This window comes from Strongylocentrotus purpuratus, unplaced genomic scaffold (assembly GCF_000002235.5).
Source record: "Strongylocentrotus purpuratus isolate Spur 01 unplaced genomic scaffold, Spur_5.0 spur5_contig_819, whole genome shotgun sequence".
NCBI lineage: Eukaryota > Metazoa > Echinodermata > Echinoidea > Camarodonta > Strongylocentrotidae > Strongylocentrotus > Strongylocentrotus purpuratus.
In genome coordinates, this window is record NW_022145523.1 from 104,070 (window position 1) to 127,025 (window position 22,956).

The 22,956-nt window shown below is 36.8% G+C and overlaps 1 protein-coding gene across 5 annotated transcripts in view; it reads right to left on the bottom strand.

The window, feature by feature from the left end:
- Positions 1-4,737: 4,737 nt before the first annotated feature.
- The window catches only part of LOC105446625 (5'-AMP-activated protein kinase subunit gamma-1-like), a 57,461-nt gene continuing 39,242 nt past the window's right edge, over positions 4,738-22,956 (bottom strand). For all 5 annotated transcript variants that reach the window (XM_030980388.1, XM_030980395.1, XM_030980402.1 and 2 more), the window contains 11 exons: positions 21,667-21,767; positions 19,336-19,417; positions 18,358-18,416; positions 15,386-15,431; positions 14,915-14,966; positions 14,279-14,405; positions 13,286-13,369; positions 12,100-12,222; positions 11,532-11,678; positions 10,390-10,483; positions 4,738-9,356 (listed from right to left, as the gene is read on the bottom strand). In XM_030980388.1, the coding sequence (XP_030836248.1) occupies positions 9,298-9,356; positions 10,390-10,483; positions 11,532-11,678; positions 12,100-12,222; positions 13,286-13,369; positions 14,279-14,405; positions 14,915-14,966; positions 15,386-15,431; positions 18,358-18,416; positions 19,336-19,417; positions 21,667-21,767 (974 nt within the window). In that variant the 3' untranslated portion in view covers positions 4,738-9,297. The remainder of the gene's footprint in view (positions 9,357-10,389; positions 10,484-11,531; positions 11,679-12,099; positions 12,223-13,285; positions 13,370-14,278; positions 14,406-14,914; positions 14,967-15,385; positions 15,432-18,357; positions 18,417-19,335; positions 19,418-21,666; positions 21,768-22,956) is intronic.

The following is a 22,956-nucleotide window of genomic DNA, read 5'->3' on the forward strand; positions in this document are numbered from 1 at the left end:
TTTATTGCAACGCGCGCACTTCGGGAATGTGATGGTGCGGTTAGCATTGATAACATGGCTTTCTGCTTGTTTCAGAGTATCAAAATACCAAGCCCTCAAGAAAGTGGAATTGTCGGAAATATGCATTTATTGGAAATTACATATAATAGTAGACATTGCCACGCAGTTAAAATGTCCAACAATCTTCAAATACGAAGGAGAAGTAGGAGGGGGAAGGTTCATAGATATCTGATCCTATTTTGGGGGCTGTACTGACTTTTCTTTTTATTTAATGATTACACCATGGAGCGACAACTCAGCCTATAAAACATGGCCAAACTTATCGATTTTAGAAATCTTTTTCCCCAGAAGTTTGCTCAGTGTACCAGTACCATTTGCTTATACAAAAACATAATATACCGGTATATAAATATTGAATAAGGCAGACTAATGGGACATGGATGGTGTACTCCGAGTTTCACGCCTTGCAAGCGGTCATCAGACAACTGATAGCATTCTTCAAAGTACATGATTCCTCTACAACCAGGGCTCAAATTAATTTTTTGTCCACGGGGGCTCTTCCCCCCCCCCCAAAAAAAAGAGCCCCCGTGAGCCTTCTCACGGGGGCTCTTTTAGTACTGACGGGGGCTCTCTGTTATACAAATATCCATTGAATTGGTACCTATGATACTCCTCAATTATATGCTATTTCATCATTATCATTTCAATCAGCATTTTCTTTGTAAAAACAACTTTTACAAATTTCAGCCATGCTTACTGAGTTGAGACGTTCCATTCAATGTAAAATACTCATTACAGAATACACTTAATCTGAAAGTGATCTTACAACACAGTGGCAGATTTGCATTGCTGAGATTTGTAAAAGTCGTTTTTACAAAGAAGATTCTGGTGAAAAGCATTGCTTATTCAAAAAAATCCTTGCATCAATTTGAATCACAATGATTATTTGTCGCATGATCCTTTTATTAAATAACCTTGTTTTTTTTTTTTTTTTTAATGATTACATCATGGAGCGACAACTCAGCCTATAAAACATGGCCAAACTTATCGATTTTAGAAATCTTTTTCCCCAGAAGTTTGCTCAGTGTACCAGTACCATTTGCTTATACAAAAACATAATATACCGGTATATAAATATTGAATAAGGCAGACTAATGGGACATGAATGGTGTACTCCGAGTTTCACGCTTTGCAAGCGGTCATCAGACAACTGATAGCATTCTTCAAAGTACATGATTCCTCTACAACCAGAGCTCAAATTAATTTTTTTGTCCACGGGGGCTCTTCCCCCCCCCCAAAAAAAAGAGCCCCCGTGAGCCTTCTCACGGGGGCTCTTTTAGTACTGACGGGGGCTCTCTGTTATACCAATATCCATTGAATTGGTACCTATGATACTCCTCAATTATTTGCTATTTCATCATTATCATTTCAATCAGCATTTTCCCTCTTACAAATTTACAAGCTACATAGCTGTTACTGGCCTGTGTATATAATATATACGCATACAACACTGATCTTTATGATGTCTTTAACGTGACATATCTTCTTCTCCCCTTGCAAACGAGAAAGAAAACAAGGTCATTAAAAGGGATTAAGCGACAAATAATGATTGTGATTCAAATTGATGCGAATATTTGTTTGAATAAGCATTGCTATTCACCCGAATCTTCTTTGTAAAAACAACTTTAACAAATCTCAGCCATGCTTACTGAGTTGAGACGTTCCATTCAATGTAAAATACTCATTACAGAATACACTTCTCCTAATCTCAAAGTGATCTAACAACACAGTGGCAGATTTGCATGGCTGAGATTTGTAAAAGTCGTTTTTACAAAGAAGATTCTGGTGAAAAGCATTGCTTATTCAAAAGAATCCTTGCATCAATTTGAATCACAATGATTATTTGCGCATGATCCTTTTATTAAATAACCTTGTTTTTTTTTTTTTTTTTTTAATGATTACACCATGGAGCGACAACTCAGTCTATAAAACATGGCCAAACTTATCGATTTTAGAGATCTTTTTCCCCAGAAGTTTGCTCAGTGTACCAGTACCATTTGCTTATACAAAAACATAATATACCGGTATATAAATATTGAATAAGGCAGACTAATGGGACATGGATGGTGTACTCCGAGTTTCACTCCTTGCAAGCGGTCATCAGACAACTGATAGCATTCTTCAAAGTACATGATTCCTCTACAAGTACAACCTTGGTATACGCTCAAAATAAGACTTAACTAATACAATACAATAAGACAGCGGTGAAATAACGACTGCAGAATATTCCTCGCTGTTCTTTTTCGATAAGCCTGAAATATAACCCGGGTGTAAACATAACAAACTTGTCACATGCTTTTGTTTTTATTTTAAACTCTGAAATTTTTACCTCTGACATTTTTTCCTCTGACATTTTTACCTCTGACAATTTTTTCCTCTGACATTTTTACCTCTGACATTTTTACCTCTGACATTTTTACCTCTGACATTTTTTCCTCTGACATTTTTACCTCTGACATTTTTACCTCTGACATTTTTACCTCTGACATTTTTACCTCTGACATTTTTACCTCTGACATTTTTTCCACTGACATTTTTACACCGAGCCGTTAAAATGTATGATTAATGTATAATATTGTAATGATCTATTGTTTTTATATGAAGATGGAAATAAATGAACAAATGAAAAGATAATAACATCAAGGGAAAATGACACGTATTAAAAAAGAAAAGGGGCACGTGTCAAAGTAAAAAGGAAAAAATGGTAGGGGGTACTTGTCGTACATGAAAGTGGGCACTTACGAGAGATGAAAAGACTGGAAAAAAGGGACATTTATTACAAAGAGCAAGGGGCACTTGTCAATCGAAAATTATTCAGATTTTAATAGTAGCATTTGTCAGAGGTAAAAAGAGGTATTTATGAGAAGGGAAAGGAATTAAAAAGGAAAAGGGGTACTTACCAGAAGGAAAAAAGGGGCAATTATTGGAAAGGAAAAGGAGATATGTGTCAAAGTAAAAGGGGCGCTTATCAGAGGTGAAAAGAGGCACGTAATTAGAAGGGGCACTTATTTCAAAGGAAAAGGGACACTTCTCAAATTTGAAGAGGGGCAAAATTCAAAGGTGAAGGAGGCACTATTATCAAAGGTGGTAAGTGGTACTTCTCGTACATGAAACTGGGCCCTCACAAGAAATGAAATTGACACCTATTAGGTTTTAATAGGGGCATTTATCAGAGGTGAAAGAGTAATATTCCCTTGCTTCAAGACGCTAAAGATGACGTGATCGCCGAATTTCTACGCCGGGCGAAAGAATCTAGGCTGTGCGTTCGAGTTCGTTGATAACGCCATCATCGGCGGCTTGAAGCAAGTGTAGGGAATATTATAGACTCTGGACTTGGGGGGGGGGGGGGGGGGGGGGGGAGTAAGGAGGTATTTCAAATATAATTATATATTCCGGACAGAGACAGAGGAGACAGCATGGAAGAAAAAAGGAAGACATGTGAGAATGTGTAGAAAGGATACGAAATGGAAAGTAAGAGAGAGAAAGAGAGAGAGAAAAGGAGAAGAAAAGGACCTCCAAAATATGTGAGCGACAGGGAAGGAGAGCAAGAGAGAGAGAGAGAGAGAGAGAGAGAGAGAGAGAGAGAGAGAGAGAGAGAGAAAAGAGAGAGAGAGAGAGGGAGAAAGGAAAAACGGGTATTGAAAATGTCAGTAAATAGTGTATTTGTGATAAGTTTTTCTACATCGTCATATATTGTAATAAAGAAAACAGTTTTGTTGAAAAGACGAGATGAAGCAGTTCGATGATACTCTTATTATGACACGGCCACCACCACCATTAATATCATCATCACCTACATCATCATCATCATCACCATCTCCATAATACTTCATCATCACCCTCCCCATACTTAACTTCATCATCATCTTCATCATCATCGCCATCATCATCCTCCCCATACTCAACTTCATCATCATCTTCATCGCCATCATCACCCTCCCCATAAACAACTTCATCATCATCATCATCACCCTCCCCATAATTAACTTCATCATCATCATCATCACCCTCCCCATAATTAACTTCATCATCATCATCATCACCCTCCCCATAATTAACTTCATCATCATCTTCATCATCGCTATTATCACCCTCCCCGTAGTCAACTTCATAAATCATCATCTTCATCATCATCGCCATCATCACCCTCCCCATAATTAACTTCATCATCATCTTCATCATCGCTATTATCACCTTCCCCGTAGTCAACTTCATAAATCATCATCTTCATCATCATCACCATCATCACCCTCCCCATAATCAACTTCATCATCATCTTCATCATCATCACCATCATCACCCTCCCCATAATCAACTTCATCATCATCTTCATAATCATCATCACCATCATCACCCTCCCCATAATCAACTTCATCATCATCTTCATCATCATCACCATCATCATCATCTTCATCATCATCATGATGACCCTCCCCATACTCAACTTCATCAACTTCATCATCATCGCCATCATCACCCTCCCCATAATTAACTTCATCTTCATCTTCATTGCCATCATCACCCTCCTCGTAGTCAACTTCATGATCATCACCCGACATCAACAATTTAAGAAATGTTTACTGATATTCCAGTAACTGTCTTTTCAATCTAAATTACAATGAAACTTTATATAACTTCTCAAGGTGTGAACTCAAGACACCTCATGTTAAGCATTTGTCATGTATGATAAATTCAATATTTTATTTCATATTTCAATAATAAACACTTTTAAAAGTACACTGCTAAGAACGATACCACCTCTCTGTTAGGGGTAACAGCAATACAAACAAAGGGGGTAACCATGTTGAACAACAAAAAACATGATTTTAGAATTACAAAGAAGCATGTGTACTTTAATAACATTAATTGAGTCACAAGGTTAACCAACATTGTTTAAATATCCATGGACTAAGAAAGAGATTGATAAAACCATAGATCTGCAATCAAATTTTCCAAGATATCATCTTCAGTGATATTTAGAATAATCGACCAACTATCAACCCAATTGCCAAAATAATCCAGTTCAATTATACAAAGACTTTGGTATAGCACCTTATAGAGCAGGTACAAAGAAAAATGTATCGTTTGCTCTGCAAAGTTTAATTATTTTGTCGCTAAAACAATACCATTGGACTTCAAGAAGACCAGTTGTGACATTAAAACAGTATGATATACACTATTTCTATCATACAGTGCATATACAGTGCACATCCAATTATGAATGATCTCTATACCATTTGACGGGGTGAGACTGGCCATAGAAGTTTGGGGAGTTCCCCCCCCCCCCCCCCCCTGAAGCCGCTCAATAATTCATATTGAGATTGGTCGATTTGTGGTCTAAAGGTCAACTGATATTAATATCATGAAGAAGATTTGGCCATCAAAGTTACCCACACAAATTCTAGTCCCAGTCTGCCCCTGTCCTTTGGAAGTATGAAACATTGAATTGATTTGTAACTATTCAACATCCGTAATTAAACTTATCAATTCTCTACATCCGTGGCCCGTTGCATAAAACTTACAATCTGATTTGATTGGCTGGTGAGTGATATTATCATGAGTTAATATTGATGGCAAAGTTACCTTCAGTGGTAAGTTTCATGTAACAAGGCCCTGATTTTAAAGAAAGTGTGTAACATACAATGGTGGGATGTTGATATGCACACACATACAAACTCCACAATAATAATGAAAATACCCCCCCCCCCTTCCCTTGGCTCAAAGTCGGACTGTCAATAAAATACCAAATATTTTTTGATAAAACAAGAAACTAAAAATTATTTTGAGTGGTCAGCAGAAAAGTGCAAACACACCTCTGGTCGATTTTCAATAATTTGTCTCTTAGCCTTTTGATATGAGGGGGAAAAACAAAGAAAGAAGTATACATAGCAGATAATTTAAGACCGATCAAAGTGAATGTTAAGGACTGAAATGTGTTAGGTTACTATGGTCAACAACAGGGACCTGTTTCACAAAGCCTGTTTTTCAAGGACAAATAACAAAAATCAGTGACAAATCTGCTGATAACCAATCAGAAGCAAGGATTTCGCTAGCTTATAAAAAAAAAAAAATGATTTGTCACTGATGAGAAGGTTTGTGAAATGGGGCCCAGGTCTAAAGCTGTAAGAATGCCTATTCCACAAATGAACATTGGTTGACTATATGCAAGGTATAAATTAGAAATGATGCATTATAGCTGAATCAATATTGTGTATGACAACCTTATTGTCTGTGATTTGTTATATCTCGAAATCAAAGACCTCATGGTTCAATTCCTGTAGTCTAGACCTTACTTTGTCTACATTTGTCTATATCTGGATTTAAATTTTTTACTCACAGTCAATCTAATAAACTGATTTCAGTTGCTTGTGTCTCAATGTTATTTGTAGCTGGTACATGTTTCATAAAATGGGACCCTCGAGTGTGTAGGCTTCTGTAACCTAACAGATTGTGTAGAAGCAAGTATTTTGGGTCTCACTTACCAAAATAATTGTTGACTATTCTTGAATCAGACAATTTTTGAATCAGATAATTCTTGATTCAGACACAGGAAAAGGTATACAAATTATCTAATTAGACAGGGGGAAAAGAAACAAACTTCCTAGAAACTTGAACTTTTGTTGTGATGTTCATTTGTTAACAATGACAACACACTTGAATCATATCCACGAGATAACAAGCAACAAATCAAAGTGATCATTAGTGATATCAATATTAAATATTTCAAAAACAATTTGCTACAAATTATTTCATTTTGCTTTCTATTTACATTTATACAGGTTTTTGGCAACAAACAAAAAATCACCAAAAGAAAAAAAAATGAAGTATACATGCAATCATAGTCCATTCACAAAATATGAGTTAAAATAAAAATTATTGCAAAGAAAACATACTTGTCTTCACATAGGTTCCCAAGTTTGTTAAAACCACAAGAAATAAAAAGTAAGTCAAGAAAAAACAAATTGAACAAACATTTGTTCATAAAGTACAGGTAACTGGGTATACAATTTTTAATGATGGTGGTTGGGGAAATATTTGTTTTAATAACTTGAACAAATCTGGAAGTCCTGAATATATTGACACCATGAAGCCCTTTCCAAGTTGTTGTACAATCTTGAACTCGATTGGGGTTCAAAAATATACTTCTAACAATATCATATAGGGATGATAGCTTAAAATAAAGGACTTTCCTTTGTAAAGATTTTCAATGCTACAAAGTTCAAAGGAACATTCTCAGTACTTAGATATTCCTTCTATAATGATATAGTTACATGTACAGTTTCATAAATTCTACCAGCAAGTCCCTATGCATGAAGTTATTAAAGTATACAACCATTCCTTGCCATGTGTTTCTCTTTACTCTGCATATCCTACTATGTGAGCATCACTTTGAAAAATATGTGAGCTTGATCTTCAAATTTCCAAGGAAAATGGGATATGTTCCATTTTTTTCTCAGGGAAAAGAATATCATGCAAAAGCAAACATAAATTCATGTTCCAATATTTCAGTAGAAAATCACAATGTAATCAAAATAAATAATCAAAAGCTTGATAAAAAATTATCAAAGTATTAACTCTCGATTCCGTGTAACACATGCAGAAAGGACACTTACATTGTCAAGACAGGAGAAAGAATAGCAGTGTTACAGAACCTTATACAAGTGACTAACAATTTGATCAGGATGGTTTGAATAATTTAGAAAAGATGGTTTAAATAATTTAGATAAGAATTCCAAGACACATTACAATTTAACGACCTGTGTGACAATTTTTGTATCGTAAGTCCACATAACTTCCTTAGATTTGTGCTGACAGACTGAAGCAGACTAAAGTTTTTTAAAATGGCAGCTAGCTTCAGTCCGCCAGTATACGTCTTGACTTAGACACCCAAACTGTCACATAGGTGAATAATGTTGGATGTGTCACAGAACTCTTTTCTAAAGCATATCTGTATGTTTGTGACCTAACATTTTATCTATGAGTCGGCTTTACTTACCTATCTACTTCATAATTGCCATTCTAAAGCCAATTAGAATTGCGCCCCGTAGCTGAAAAAGTTCTTTGAAGGTTCAAAGAACTTTCTTAATCTCAGGTATTGGGGCAATTCTAATCGGAGATTGGCAACTATGATAACAGATAGGTAAGTAAAGCGAGTTGTAGTAGATACAAGTGGTATACTGGCCACCAACTTTTCCCATTTTGATTCCTACAATCCATATGTTTACAGCATCATATAAGAAAAGACCTAGAGAGACAACATTTGAAATGTCCGTCCGTCCGTCCGTCCGTCCTTCCAACTTCCGTCATTCCCTTCCACCTGATCTTACTGAATCATCCAAACTCCAGATTCATCCTGGAAGATTTTAACCCTTTGCTTACTGGAACCGGGTCGTCCCTGTGTTAAGCCTATGTGAATTAGATAATCTAGTACTCAATTGGTTAATGAGTGATTTGTGAACTCTTTAAACATTTTAGCCCAGCAACCAAAATTAACTAACCAAATCTAGCTACAGGTATCTATGTCCCATAGCTTGGTTGGAGGCCGTTAAGGCTACAATGAAATGGACCTTGAGACACAGGTTCTCCATATCTTCCTGTCTTCAGCTTTTCTAGCGAGCTGCTCAAATGACATGCCTGACCAAAGCTAACACAAGGTGGAATATCACAAATAAAGCAATTTCTTTGTGTTTAACTCTGCTACGAGCTTGGAATTCCCAAACACTCGTGCATCTTTTAATTCGACTCATGTCTCAAAAAGATATAAATGTTGCCAAAAGGTTTACTTTGAAAAGTGCAATTATAATACATGTACATGTAACTCTTTGCAAACGTGTAAGCTCTGTAGAACTCTATTGACTGTATACCACAAAGAAAATTATTTCTATTTATGATCCCTGTGTGCCTGTGGTGATTCTACTATAATTCTCAAATAAAATAAAAATATAATATTTTTATAACATCATGAAGACATTGGTGACAATGAAAAAAATGACAGAGAAAATAAGTCAGGGAATATCTTTGGCGATGAGATGACTTTGCATGATCTCCAATACAGCAGGATGCACTAGCAGGCAATCCATGGCCTGGAACCCGATACATCAAGCAACCGTATGTTATTGTGCTCATGATGGTTCTTCTAAACCACGTAGCCCTCCTTGTACGATCTCTGAGGAACATAAGAACTGATACCCAACTGCTAGTACTTGTAGGAAATACTGCCCTCTGCTGGTGACCCTGCTATACCCGCGGCGACCCTTGTGTTGACGATGATGAGCTGCTCTTTCTACTAGGTACACCTGGATGAGAGAAAGAAAAAGCAAAGAGAGAAAATATAATTATTGGTTGATGATTAAAAGACTTCACAAACAAACCTAACAATTTGAAAGCCAGTGGTTTAGAGAAGGATCCAGGGGATAAATGACCCCTGTTGTAAAAACACAAATTGATTTGTATGTACACTTATGTTTAAAGGGGAAGTCCACCCTGAAATTAAGTTAGTTTTAATAGGAGTAGAAAAATGAGAGAAACAAGTCAGTGAAATTTTGAGCAAATTCCGATTAAAAATAAGGAAGTTAGGATTTTTGAAGTTGTGATCAATCAAACACAAATTGGCAACTCTATGACGTATCATGCGAGCTCAACTTCCATTTGCTCAGTACTAAAAAAATCTAAAATTTTCATTTTCCCTCAAGAAAAATTTCAACCATACATGCACCCTAAATATAATAATTGCAAATATGTTTCTATACTCCCCCTGCAAGGAACAAATATATATTCCGTCATCAATAACGAAGAAAACATGATTTTATGGAATATTATGCACAAAGCAAATGAAGGAGAGCTCGTATAATAAGTCACAGAGTTGCCAATTTGTATTTGATTGATCACAACTTCAATAATTCATAACTTTCTTATTTTCATTCAGAATTTGCTCAAACTTTCACTCACCTGATTTTCTTATTATTCTGCCTCTATCGAAACAAACTTATTTTGGGGGTGGACTTTCCCTTTAATGTTAAATTGCGTCAAATGAAAAGAGACCACAACCAGCACCACCACCCTATCATTATTGCCACCATAATCACCCCCACCCCCACCCCACCCCCACCCCATCCCACCCCTATCCCCATCCCCATCCCCATCCCACCCCCACCCCCACCCCCACCCCCACCCCCACCCCCACCCCCACCCCCACCCCCACCCCCACCCCCATCCCCATCCCCATCCCCATCCCCATCCCCATCCCCATCCCCATCCCCATCCCCATCCCCATCCCCATCCCCATCCCCATCCCCATCCCCATCATCATCGTATCCATGGGAATCTTACCTGCTGGTTTGAGCACTAAACTATTAAGGATGTCTGAAAGTGAGATGACGCCTATCACATGCTTCTCATCGTCAGTCACAACTAACCTATGGACCTGTCAGAAGAGAAGTGGAATAAAAAACCAGATTCAAATATCATCCAAGAGGAAAAATAGTACAAACAGGTCCAGAATTCAGTTCACAAAGATGTTATGGAATTGCGAATGGTTCATCAACCTCTAAATTGCTTATTTGGACCAGAAAAAATCTGAATACAAAATGAGAACCTGCAGGAAATAACAACATTGAAAAACGCAGCTCAATTTTGCACATGTAACATCACATGATATTACTATCTCTCTTAGCTTTCTTAATCAGCTACCAAAATTAAAGTTTGGTTTAATTCTGTGAGACATTTTAGAGAATTTCCAGATCCCAAGATGACCACAACGGTCGAAGGGAACAAAATGGGAAAAGTTGTGTGGATGACTCTCCTTCTATTTTTCCATCTATTGATGAGAATCATCATATATAGTTTCGCAAAGCCTGACAGAAAGCTCTTTTCCATTTGTGTTTGTACAGGGGGGTGTTTCACAAAGACTAAGATTGATTGATTTTCCCCCTTCAATAATGAAATATAAAAGAATGTAAATTCTGTAGATTTGTGACCATGATTTGTACGCCCCTTGAGAGAACAATTACAGTAAATGGTGAGAGCAAACAGTGGAATGAGTGGCCTGCCATAGTTAAGTCCAACTTAAAGTCGATCTTACTTTGTGAAACACCCCCAGTTCTAATATAACATAGTACAACTACATGTCCGAAGGATGTTTCTGCGTAACTGTAGTCATCTCAACTTAAAAATATTCCTCATACTCTGTCCTATATTAATTAAAGGTTTCACTCATTTGTTTCTCTGGATTTTGTGCTCCTACTCATATCATTGTTGTCTTTAAGATGTTCATGCGTGGGTATATCGTCATTCGTGAAGTAGGCAACTTGACAATCACTACATAATACCGAGCCAATAGGTATTACGCTCCTGGCATACGTCCATGTGCTGTCCTCTATATACCCGCGCTTGAGCAACTTTAATTCCTCTGGAGAGAGAGAGAGAGAAAGAAAGAGAGAGAGAGAGAGGAGAAGAAGTTTCTATAAACTCACCCCAGCTTTGATGATCCTTTCCATGATGGTTTCTAATGTCTCTGAAGCCTTGCACGTACTCACACCTTCAAAGTATGTCTGACGGAACTGTAGCGCTTGCTGGATGGTGATGTCTAGGTTGTTATAGGTCTTCTCAGCAGCAAGATTCTGGAGGGGTTAGAATGATGAATGATACTCAGTTTGAGTGAAAAATACACGACCCTAAAATAAATGTAACTCACCACTCCTCCTTCCCTAGACTAGCCTAACCTTTGACATGTCCCCCCCCCTCGCATAATATCCTTCAAAATGTACAAGTAAATATTGCAGGAAAAATCTGTATTTCCGTTGGTATCATGCAAGCACAGTTGACACTCTATGTATATAAGATTAAGAGTTAGAAATAGATCAGTGCTTCGCCCCTCTCGTTCACTATGCTCCCTCGTCCCTCCCATTTCATTCCGCCCCCCCCCCCCCCCCCCCCCCCCCCCCTCCCTCCCGGTCATGAAAAGAAATCGCGCCCCTGGTCAATACCACAGCATCATATCATCATACTTCTTAAAAACACTGATTGGTTTAAGTAACTTACGATGACATCAAACTTGGCATAGATGTCCACAATCTTGTTGTTCTCGTCTACGATGGGTAAGGCCGATACTCTCTTGTTGATGAACATGTTGAGAGCTGTTATCAGAGGTGTGTCGGGTCGAGCCTGAAACAAACAAGATCACATTCAAAACAATGATAATAATAATAATCTGGATTTTTTTTTATAGCGCTTAATACCATATAATGTTCCTAAGCGCGTTACAGATGTTATTACCCTGGTCATCGAATCGATTCATGCACAATGTGCACCATCTTCACTCCCTGGGGAGTATTTCTACCATATGGCAGAAAAAAAACAAAGGCTTTCGGCATCATACAAGGTCTGTCCTGGGTAGAGAGTGGCAAATGAAGATTAAAGCCTTGCCAAAGGACATTAGTGCTGTGTCGGGATCGAACCCCCTCGACAACACCTCAAGAACATCAAGTTCAGATTTGTTTAAATCCCCTCAGCTCATTAGAAGGAAAAGTAAAGGTGCAGGATATAGAAAATAGGGTGTTTGTTTAATAGCCGGTATCCAAATGGTTGAAAAGGTGTCACCCAATTATTTGTTATATGTGCACATAGAAAGTTACAGTTTTCAATATGGTAAGAAATTGTAAATAGTTTAACAGCCTTTCCTTGTGGAGTATTGTGCTCTATAACTTCCAGCCCTCCTCCATTCAGATTTTTTCAAAGAATTGAGTAAACATTCTTTAAAACATGAGTCCTTCCCCAAAATATGTTGATTCCATTGAGAGTAAATAAAACATATACAGATAAAATGGGTTGATGAAAATTTAAAAAATGGCTGACCTATTAAGCAAAATCGAAAGTTAGTCCATAGCACTATGGTATTACCATTTATTTTGTAAACGGCTTTACTTTAAATTTCTGCATAAATTTAAAAGAAAATATACTCCTTGTGCATTTACTTGACTTACTTTGATGGCAATATGTAATCACAGTCAAACCTGCTTTAGTAACCACCTGTCTACAAAGACCACAATTTTTGTTTCCCTTAAAAATGGTTTCTCATTGAAACATGTACTGAAGGAACCTGTCTGCAAAGACATCTTTTTGTGTTTCCCTTCGGTGGTTGCTATAGACAGGTTTGACTGTATATGTACAGTACATGTCTGTATTACAAAGTAGACATTCATGAAACATGAAAACCATCTTGACTCACTGTGGCAATGTTGGTGTACGTCCCGATGTTGAGTTCTTTGAGGGTCTTCTTCAGGAAGGAGGGACTCTTTATTTCAGTCTTTTGCTGCAAAGAAAAGACATCACAGAAAAACAGAGTAGTAAAATGGTATCGATATCAAGCATCAAGAGAAATACACGGTGTAAATGAGTTCATAAACTTAAAGAGACATGTATTTCAAATGGCAGGCTAAGTAAACTTACGGCTCGTTCAGATATGGCACTGTGAATCGTGCCCCAAACAAGCCGCCATCTTTTTTTTAAAACGTGTAAATAATGGCAACTGTGTGCAACAAAGGTACTGTATGTATTCATAGAGCTCTATATAAGATACACAAATGTGAAGCGTAATACAATTTACGTCATTAAAAAAAAAAGAAGATAACCCCTGAAAATATGTCACAAAGTTAAAGAGAAGGTTAAGTTCTGGGAAGAGGTGAAAAATAATTTGTGAGCGTTATCACTCTTATTATGCAAGTGTGGAAGAACATCAGATAAGACATGTTCCCTGAAAAGTATGGCTCTTCAAATGCCTTCAAATGCCTTCATATTCTAAATATGTCATGTACATCGTAAAACTCGGGGGTAGGTTTTTTACGCCACGCGTTCGTGTAGTCCCATATACATCTTTCTGTGTACAGTGCTTGTAACTTTACCAAGACTTGGCCAATTTCTTATCATTTTGATGATTCCAGTACCTTGCAATACACACAAATTCTTATATGCTAGATGATCAACCTTTTCTGGTCGATTCCACACCGTTTCTTCTACAATGCAATCGCATGACCAGAACTCAACTTCATCTTTAAGCATGTACTGCAAATATGATTTTCCAGTCAAGTATCAAGTCATGGTCCCTTACACTACACATGCTCCACTATCAACATTTTCCAATCACACTTTCTAACACAATGCAATCACATGACCAGAACTCAACTTTGTTTTAAAGGATTGATAGTTTCAAAGCATAGCTTACCAGTAGAGCAAGGAACTTGAGTATACGCTTGTGAGTGAGGATGTAGATAACGTTGCCGGTAGCGTTGTCTATGACTGGTAACCTATGTATCTTCTGTTGGATGAGCATCTTAACAGCTTCAAACAAACTAAAGGGAAACAAAGGAGGAAAATTCTTTTGAATGATACAATAGAGATATTGTGAACTGTTCGCTCTCACCATTATGATCTTTGAACAATATCTTTTCCTTCAATAATCAATTTAAATTCTGTAGATTTGTGCCCACGATTTGTAAGTCCCTTAAGAGACCAATGCCAGTAAATGGTGAGAGTAAACAGTGGCATGAACGGCCTGCCATAGTTAAGTCCAACTTAAAGTCGATCTTAATCTTTGTGAATCACTCCCCTGGTATGTAAATTGGTGCTTGTATAAGTCCAAAGTTACATTCCTACTCTCATTGGCTTAGATTTGACACAAAAACATGTGAGATTGACACATTGCGGTTAATGATAAACTACATGAGACATTGTTTATAGCCCTTTTCAAGTAGACAGTCAGACTCAAGTAGGTAATCATTCTCAGATTTCAATGATATTTCTGCAAGTTCCCATAAAAATTCTCTCCAAGATGAATTCAATGAATGAGATGTAAACAAACCTTTGATCTGGATTGATCCACACAAGCGGTCTGGCTTTCTCTTTTAACACCTCTGTAAAAATAAAAAGACAAATAATTGTTAAAACATTAAGCAGTTGTACAAGAAGAGGATGACAGAAGATATTATGATTAACTGTGCTTATCTGTGTATTATGGTTTTATTTCTTTAAATGTTAAATGTACATCAAGGTTCTCTCATATCTTGCTTTCTACAAACCTCTTTATCACATCTATCTATTCAATAATGAAGGGGGGGGGGGTGGGGTCATACATTGTTCCTTGCTTGATCAACTGACTTTTAAATTAAACTCACTTCCCCCTTTCCCTTCCAACAGTTTCTAAAATTCAGTCTTATTATATTTCCTGCTTATATAAACCAAGTTGAATGGAAGGCACTATAGAAAAATATGCAGTTCTTTTGAAAATATATGAATTGATGCAAGTTTGTTGTTGTTGCTATCTTTTTCTCACCTCTCCATGTCGCTATCTTGTGTTCCTCTAACTCATCCATCTTGACCTAGGGATGGAGTGGGAAATAGAGAGGAAAGAAAGAGAGGGATGGATTAGAGAGAGAGAGAGAGAGAGAGAGAGAAGGGGGAAGAAAGGAAAAGCAAAAGAGTAAAAGGAGACAGTCATGAAGAGACAGAAAAAAAAAATTAAAAAGAGGGAGAGAGATAGAGAATAAGAGAAAGAATGAAACATGGAGACAAGGAAAGAGAGAAAAGAAAAGGAGAGGCAGAAAGAAAAATGAGTGGGAGGGAGAGAAGGATGGAGAGAAGGGAGGGAGGGAAAGAGAGAAAGAGAGAGAGAGAGAGAGAGAGAGAGAGGCAGAGAGACAGAGAGAGACAGAGACACAGAAAGGGTAGAAAAGAGATTTATTTTCAATTACTCATCACACAGACATTTCAAATTGCATGCAGTGAACAAATTTAAACAATTTGCAGTAAAATCAGAATCCATGCACTAATGCTACAAGCTTGAGAAAGAGCTTTTTAATGGCAAATGGCTTTTCCCATACCTCAAAATAGAGCCCAAGGATAACAGCATACCAATCAATAAAATCTACATCCATGTGTACATTTCAATGAGGAATTTTCCACATGGATGTCACCAGTAGACATAGCATTTATGCTATACTTTTGCCAGGCACAAAGAAACATTCAATGTTCTCTGAATAATATACAGGTAGCCATTACAGGCTTAAGTGAAGCACGTATGGCTGTGCATCTCAGATTTAACATTGTTAAACGATGCCTTTAAAGGCATTGTTTAACAATGTTTCCAGTTTTACAAATCTGTTTTGCATGGTCCTATGTGTTATCAGTGTCTGTGATATGGTGCAAAAATTGAAGCCCTTAAAAATCACTCTTCAAAATGATCATGAAGTGCCTCAAAAAAAGTAAAAATCTTGAGTGACTGGTTTTACCATACTCATTTTCCCCAATAGACTGTAGTGTCATAAAAACCGTTGGGGAAAATTATTTTTGAAATTTTGAATTCCAATCATAAATATCTTGCTAATCAGACAAGCGATCGGCTTGTAAAAGTCATGGAGTTCCTGACTGACTTAAAGGTTTAAAATTATCATTGCAGCATGAGCTAAATCCAGGATTTTGTTTCAGAATCTGAGACAAAGTTACCGGATCCCTTTAATAATGGAGGTCATGTTTTGCATCTTGATAGACACACAAATTCATTTACATGCTAAATCACTGAAGAAGAAAAAAATGTACACCTATTATTAAATCAGATGTAGATATGAACATCTTATACATCAAAATTTCAATTAAATTAGAAAAAAAAAGAGAAAACCTCAAACCAGAGTCAAGCATATACTCCCAAGCCTTTCTTGAAGTATATCAATGATGTTAAACATGAAAGACATGCTGTACTTCTTCAGCATACAGTGTATCATCTGCTAACAGCCAGGAAGATGTTGACACATAATAATACACACTAGGCCTGTCCCTATCAGCTCGAGTTTGCCAAATAACCCGTTATTTCCAGACTCAGGATATTATCCTGAAGCTTGAAATTGCGTCTTCACTTAAACAATACGCTCATCACAAACTAGCTCAGGCGGGTGCAAATTAGCCCCCTATATCCCAAAGAGCAAGTTTTTTGGGAAACAAGACCAAGATTTCTCTGGATATTTTCTTGACCAAATATCCCACTAATTGCAACTGCGGGCTGATGAAGACGCAAATTAACTGGCTAATTCGCGATCGGAATAGTTAATAAAGCGGGTTATTTAGCAAACTTGAGCTGATGAAGACAGGCCTAATGTGAATGCCCTACAGGCTCTCAGCAGACAAAATCATATAGTCCCTTTCACGACAATCATTCCACATTTTGTGCTTTGGCTAAAAAACATTGGATTCAGAGTCCTTAACAAAAAGCCAGATGCATTTAATAGGAGAAAGAGCTTGAATTTCTGCACATACAGCAGCCATTTTGTTTTAAACCGCAACGCTTTTTTTACAAATTATAAATTCATGTGTAGATGAATGGCAGCTGCATGTAACAAAGGTCCTGCCCATATTCACTGAGCTCTGTGTGTTATGATATATAGGGATGTGGAGCGCATTACCTTAAAGATAAACTCCAGTACTGGTAAAAAAAAAAATTAATTCTCACAGAATCAAACGAAACTTATACTGAATGTTCAAGATTACAAATAAATGACATGTGCCAAACAATTTTGGAAGAAAATGTATACTGGCTGAGTAATGAGCATAGAAAGATAAGGAAATCAGGGTAGTACTAGCCCCAACACCATATGTGTTGTCCCATATACATCTTTCTGTGTAAGTGATTGTTACTTTACCAAGACTCTGCCAAATTTATGATGATTTTGATGACTCCAGAACCTTGCATTACACACCATTACTTACATGCTATATGATCAACTTTTCTGATACATTCCACACCTTTTCTTTCACAATGCAATCGCATTACCAGAACTGAAGTTTATCTTTAAGGTCATTCAAAACTAATTAATTAAAAAACCATCGCAGCTTTCTACTTCATACATGAACAAGGTTTCAAGAGAGGGTTGAGTTCTGGGAAGAGGCGAAAAATAATTTGTGAGCGTTATCATTCTATTATGCAAGTGTGGAAGAACATCAAATAACAAATGTTGCCTGAAAAGCATGGCTCTTCATATGCCTTCATATTCTAAATATGACATGTCCAAATTTTTATGTAGTCCCATATACATCTTTCTGTGTACAGTGCTTGTAACTTTACAGAGACTGGGCCAAATTTCTTATCATTTTGATAATACCAGGAACTTGCAGTACACACCAATACTTATATGCTAGGTGATCAACATTTTCTGATCGAATCCACACCGTTTCTTTCACAATGCAATCGCATGACCAGAACTCAACTTTATCTTTAACTAGTAGGTTTTTCAAACCTAAATCGATGCATATATTTACCAATGGTGATTTGTAATAGTACTGAAGGATGTTGATGAAGTCTGTTATTGTCAGCATACCTGTATTTAAAAATTAAAAAATCAAAGCATGTATGTGATTACTCCAGAAATATACTTAATTGCTCGCTGTAAATGTCCTGCAAATTTTCTACATTGAAATTGCCAAGAGAAGATTCTGTCGCTTCAATAAAGATTTTGACTCTGAGAAACCATCATAACTTTCCTGTTCCTTTGTTTGATAACTTTAATGAATTTGCTTTTCTGACATTTCTGCTTTCATCTAATTCAACTTTTCATGAATGATTAATTTCCCTTTGAAACTTTTAAGTGCATGTACACCTGGAAGTTATGTAATTTACATCCTACACTTTGCCATAATGACATTATCGATACAGCCCATTTGAAGTGCCCATACATTTGGTGATTACAACTTTTAAAAAAAAATCATAACTTTCTTGTTTTTTGTCCGATTACATTCAAACTTTCACCAGTCTGCTTGTCTGATTTTCCTGCATTCTTTTAGAGTAGTTTGCTATTAGGATTGGATTCCTTTTTACAGTTGATATACATCAGAATGCATGGTGAGACCTGGGGGTGTTTCACAAAAACCCTAAGTTGAACTTGTCTCTAAATTGGACTTAAAAATTATGGGACGTTAGCATATTTGAAAATATTTTGTAAAAGTTATTTTAAAAGGCATTAAATGTTGATTCGAATCATTCATATTTTCTATTATCAGGGAGATTTCATGTTCTTGATGTGGAATTTATGAAAAGTCTAAAATACTTGAATTTTTGCTGTTGAATATATTTTATTTTAAGGCTCCAAATGGCTCTCCACAATGTTCAAGTCTAACTTAAGAGTTAAGTTCAACTTAGGATCTTTGTGAAACTCTGACCTTTCCACAAGTCAAAAAGCATCTTATTCATTGGTCTTTGGGGGAGGATTCTAACTGCAATCTGGCTTTCTGAACACTTACCCACAAAGTCTTGCTTTGAGCTGTCCCATAGTGGAGCTGCTCTGACACCATTGTACACCAAGGCATAGAAAGCCTTCTTCACCTGCAACAACAAGTAAAGAAATACAAATAAAAAACAAACTCGTTTAAAGCCCCACTGCACTACTTGTACCTACCTGCCCCCTCGTTATACCAAACAATGCCTTAGTGGTACCCATTGGTCCCCAAGGATCAACTTTTGCTTATGTTAATTGAGAGCTGATTTGATGAGATAACCACCAATCAGTGAACTCCCTGGGTGGTCTAATCCCTCCAGGCCAAACTAGTGCAGATAGGCTTTAAAGTCCATACAACACCGGTAAGCATAGTCATACTTAATTCCTACAGCTTTGGGTGTATCTAACTGTAAATGTATAAGAAGTTTTGCAATTTCATGTCAACTACTATTTTTTGGACATTAAAGGTAAAGACCAGTAATGGTCATGCGATTGCATTGTGAAAGAAACGTTGTGGAATCGATCAGAAAAGGTTGATCATCTAGCATCTAGCATCTGCAAGGTTCTGGAATCATCAAAATGATAAGAAATTTGGCCCATTCTTCGTAAAGTTACAAGCACTAGATCTATACACAGAAAGATGTATATGGGACTACCCTATCTCTCTCACACGACCATGAGAGAGATAAATTTACCAAATATATGAATTAGTAGGCGGTTTCCCGGCAAATTTTTTATCATCATGTATTAGTCAAAACATATTCTTTCACATGATTGGTAATGAGAGCTTCCATTTCATTTTTTGAAATTGGGGCGTTACCAATACTGGTCTTTACCTTTAACAAGGATTAGGGAAGGCTAAAAAAAAGATATTCTTGAGTGTCTTATAGTGAAATGTCAAAATAGACACCTCCATATGTCAGGATCAGTGTCGACAAATGCACCATAAAAAAATTCTACATCGCTCTCATATGGACAGAATATTAATGCTGCCATAAAAAAAACCGACTTAAGAAGGATAAGGGATATGAAATATACAGGAGGCAGAGGAAAATGAAGATCTGGAGGCTACAAATGAGCCCTGGAAAGCTCTAAAAAGCTTTTAACGAGCTCTGGAAGTAAATGATCAAAATATGAGCACTAATGTCCTTTGGCAAGACTTTGATCTACGTTGCCACACTTAACCCAGGTGTTGTAAATGGGTACCTGGCAGGAACTAATTCCTTGAAATGCGAGAGCGCCGTAGTGGCCGTTCTTGCTAAAGCCAGGGTAATAATTGGGTAGCGCCAAGAGCGTCACAACGTGACGGACATGTGCGCTACATAAGAAGCCACCATTATTATTATTTGTTATAAGCATCGCCACTCACTCTTAGAACCTAGCACAGAGTATATAGTAACCTCAAGTGACATTTAACTTTTCTCAGAAGGCTTCTTGTTCCAGCCAGGTTCAACATACTGGTACTCTTTTATTAAACATTGGCAAATATGGCACTCTAATGCAGATTTCTAACTTGGATGATGGCCATTAGGGTAAAGTAGCTACTTGGAGACAATTTTAACATTAATGGTACATGCACTTTGAAAGTAAAGAAAAGTAGCATTGGGAGAGGGAGAGAGAGAGATAGATGGAGGGAGAGAGAGAGATAGATGAAGAGAGAGAGATAGAGATAAAGGAAAAAAGAGAAAGAAAGAGAGAGAGGGGGACAGAGAGAATCTCTATTATTACTCTCCATCTATCTCTATCTCTATCTCTCTCTCTCTCTCTCTCTCTCTCTCCCTCTCCTAATTCTACTTTTCTTTACTTTCAAAGTGCATGTACCATTAATGTTAAACTTGCTTCCAAGTAGCTACTTTACCCTAATGGCCATCATCCATGTCAGTAATCTGCATTAAAGTGCCATATTTGCCAATTTTTAATTAGAGTATTTTCTATAATAGCGAGGAAAAACAGAGAGACATACAACCCAGGAATTACAGATAAGTAAAGCCTCGGTCACAAATGCCATTACGAACTGCTACGAAAGCCGTACAAACGATTTTCAGACAATGGAAATTCAGGAAGACAATGGAAAAACCGGGAGATTTGTACGAAATTATCGTTCGTACGAACCTTTGTGACCGTAGCATAAGGGGGAATGAGAAGGAATATATATCAAGGTACCTTAAAAATAGTAAACAAAAGAGAAGGACAGGGAAATCAGCACTGAATCCTTTTAATAAAGAAATTGTTCTTCATCTACGCTGCATGAACCAAGTCCCAGTTGCTCTTCAATCAAGATAACAATGCAATATATCCCTGGGAAAAAAAGCAATCATGGTGATATTCTCTTGAGAGTGAATTTGTCTGAACTTACCAATAACTCTGCATCAAAGACGACTAGTTTGGAGCTGGTCGGGATGATCTCATAACATTTGTGATTCTTCATAAACCTCACAAAGGTCATATCTTCCTCCTCTGTTGTTGCCATAGCGATGGAGAATAATGACATGAAACAATGCAAAGAATGGCAGAAATAAAATTATACATGTCTATACTCTATTGTCTTTATAAAAAGTTACATAACAATGAACGTTATGACTGTAGGTACATATAATATTCTCTAATATCAAGACATTTTAAAACAAAACAATACAATAATGCTATTCAATCATTTTTATTTTTGTAATATTTATTTTAGCTTTAGAGTTCTGCTTCCATGAAAAAATTAGTTGAGTGTCTTTTCGTATTGAAAAGTCTTTGTAATTAACAATTGGTTCTAAGTTTTTGTCAAGCTTTGATTTCATTCAAAACATCATTTTGTGCAGCCTATCGCATTGATGATGCAATGAATACTGCAAAATTTCAATGAACATTCTCAAACCTTTTAACAAAAATTAAATAAAATCTGTCTTGTACACTGTACTTTCTCTGAGCTCCTTCAGATTTCCTCCACAGTCTGAATAGAATGGGAATGAGTGGGCAGGTACCATGCAATTTACCAAATATCAAACACATAAATAATGACAACATTTGTAATGAATATGTTGTCTGTTTGGAGCCAGAAGGACGTTAACTCACATACTTTAACACAAAGTTAAAGGAAACCAAAACCTTCATACCGAGTTACTTTTATTGTAAAGTTTAAGATATTTGAAAAATATCAGTGAAAATTTGAACAAAATTGGGAAAGGAATAAGGAAGTAAGAGCTTTTTAAAATTACTAGTCACTAGAGGGCGGTATTTAATTTGATGACATCATCTGTGGACAACTCTCCATGCCTTTTGTACATCAAATTTCATGTTTTTCCTTCTTTCTTGTGATTGAGATAATGTACTCCCCTGAAAGCAAGATATAGAATGCAAAATGATATTCTACTTCACATGCTATGAAGTCGGATCAAGAACACAAATAAATACGAAGAAAAAGGTGAAATTTTATGTACAAAAGGCATGGAGAGTTGTTCACAGATGATGTCATCAAATTGAATACTGCCCTCTAGTGACTAGTCATTTCAAAACGCTCTAACTTTCTTATTCCTTGCCCGATTTTTTTTCAAATTTTCACTGATTTTATTCAAATCTTTTAAACTTTACAATAAAAGTAACTTAGTATGAAGGTTTTGGTTTCCTTTAATGCCCTTCTGGCTCTCAACAGATGATGTCA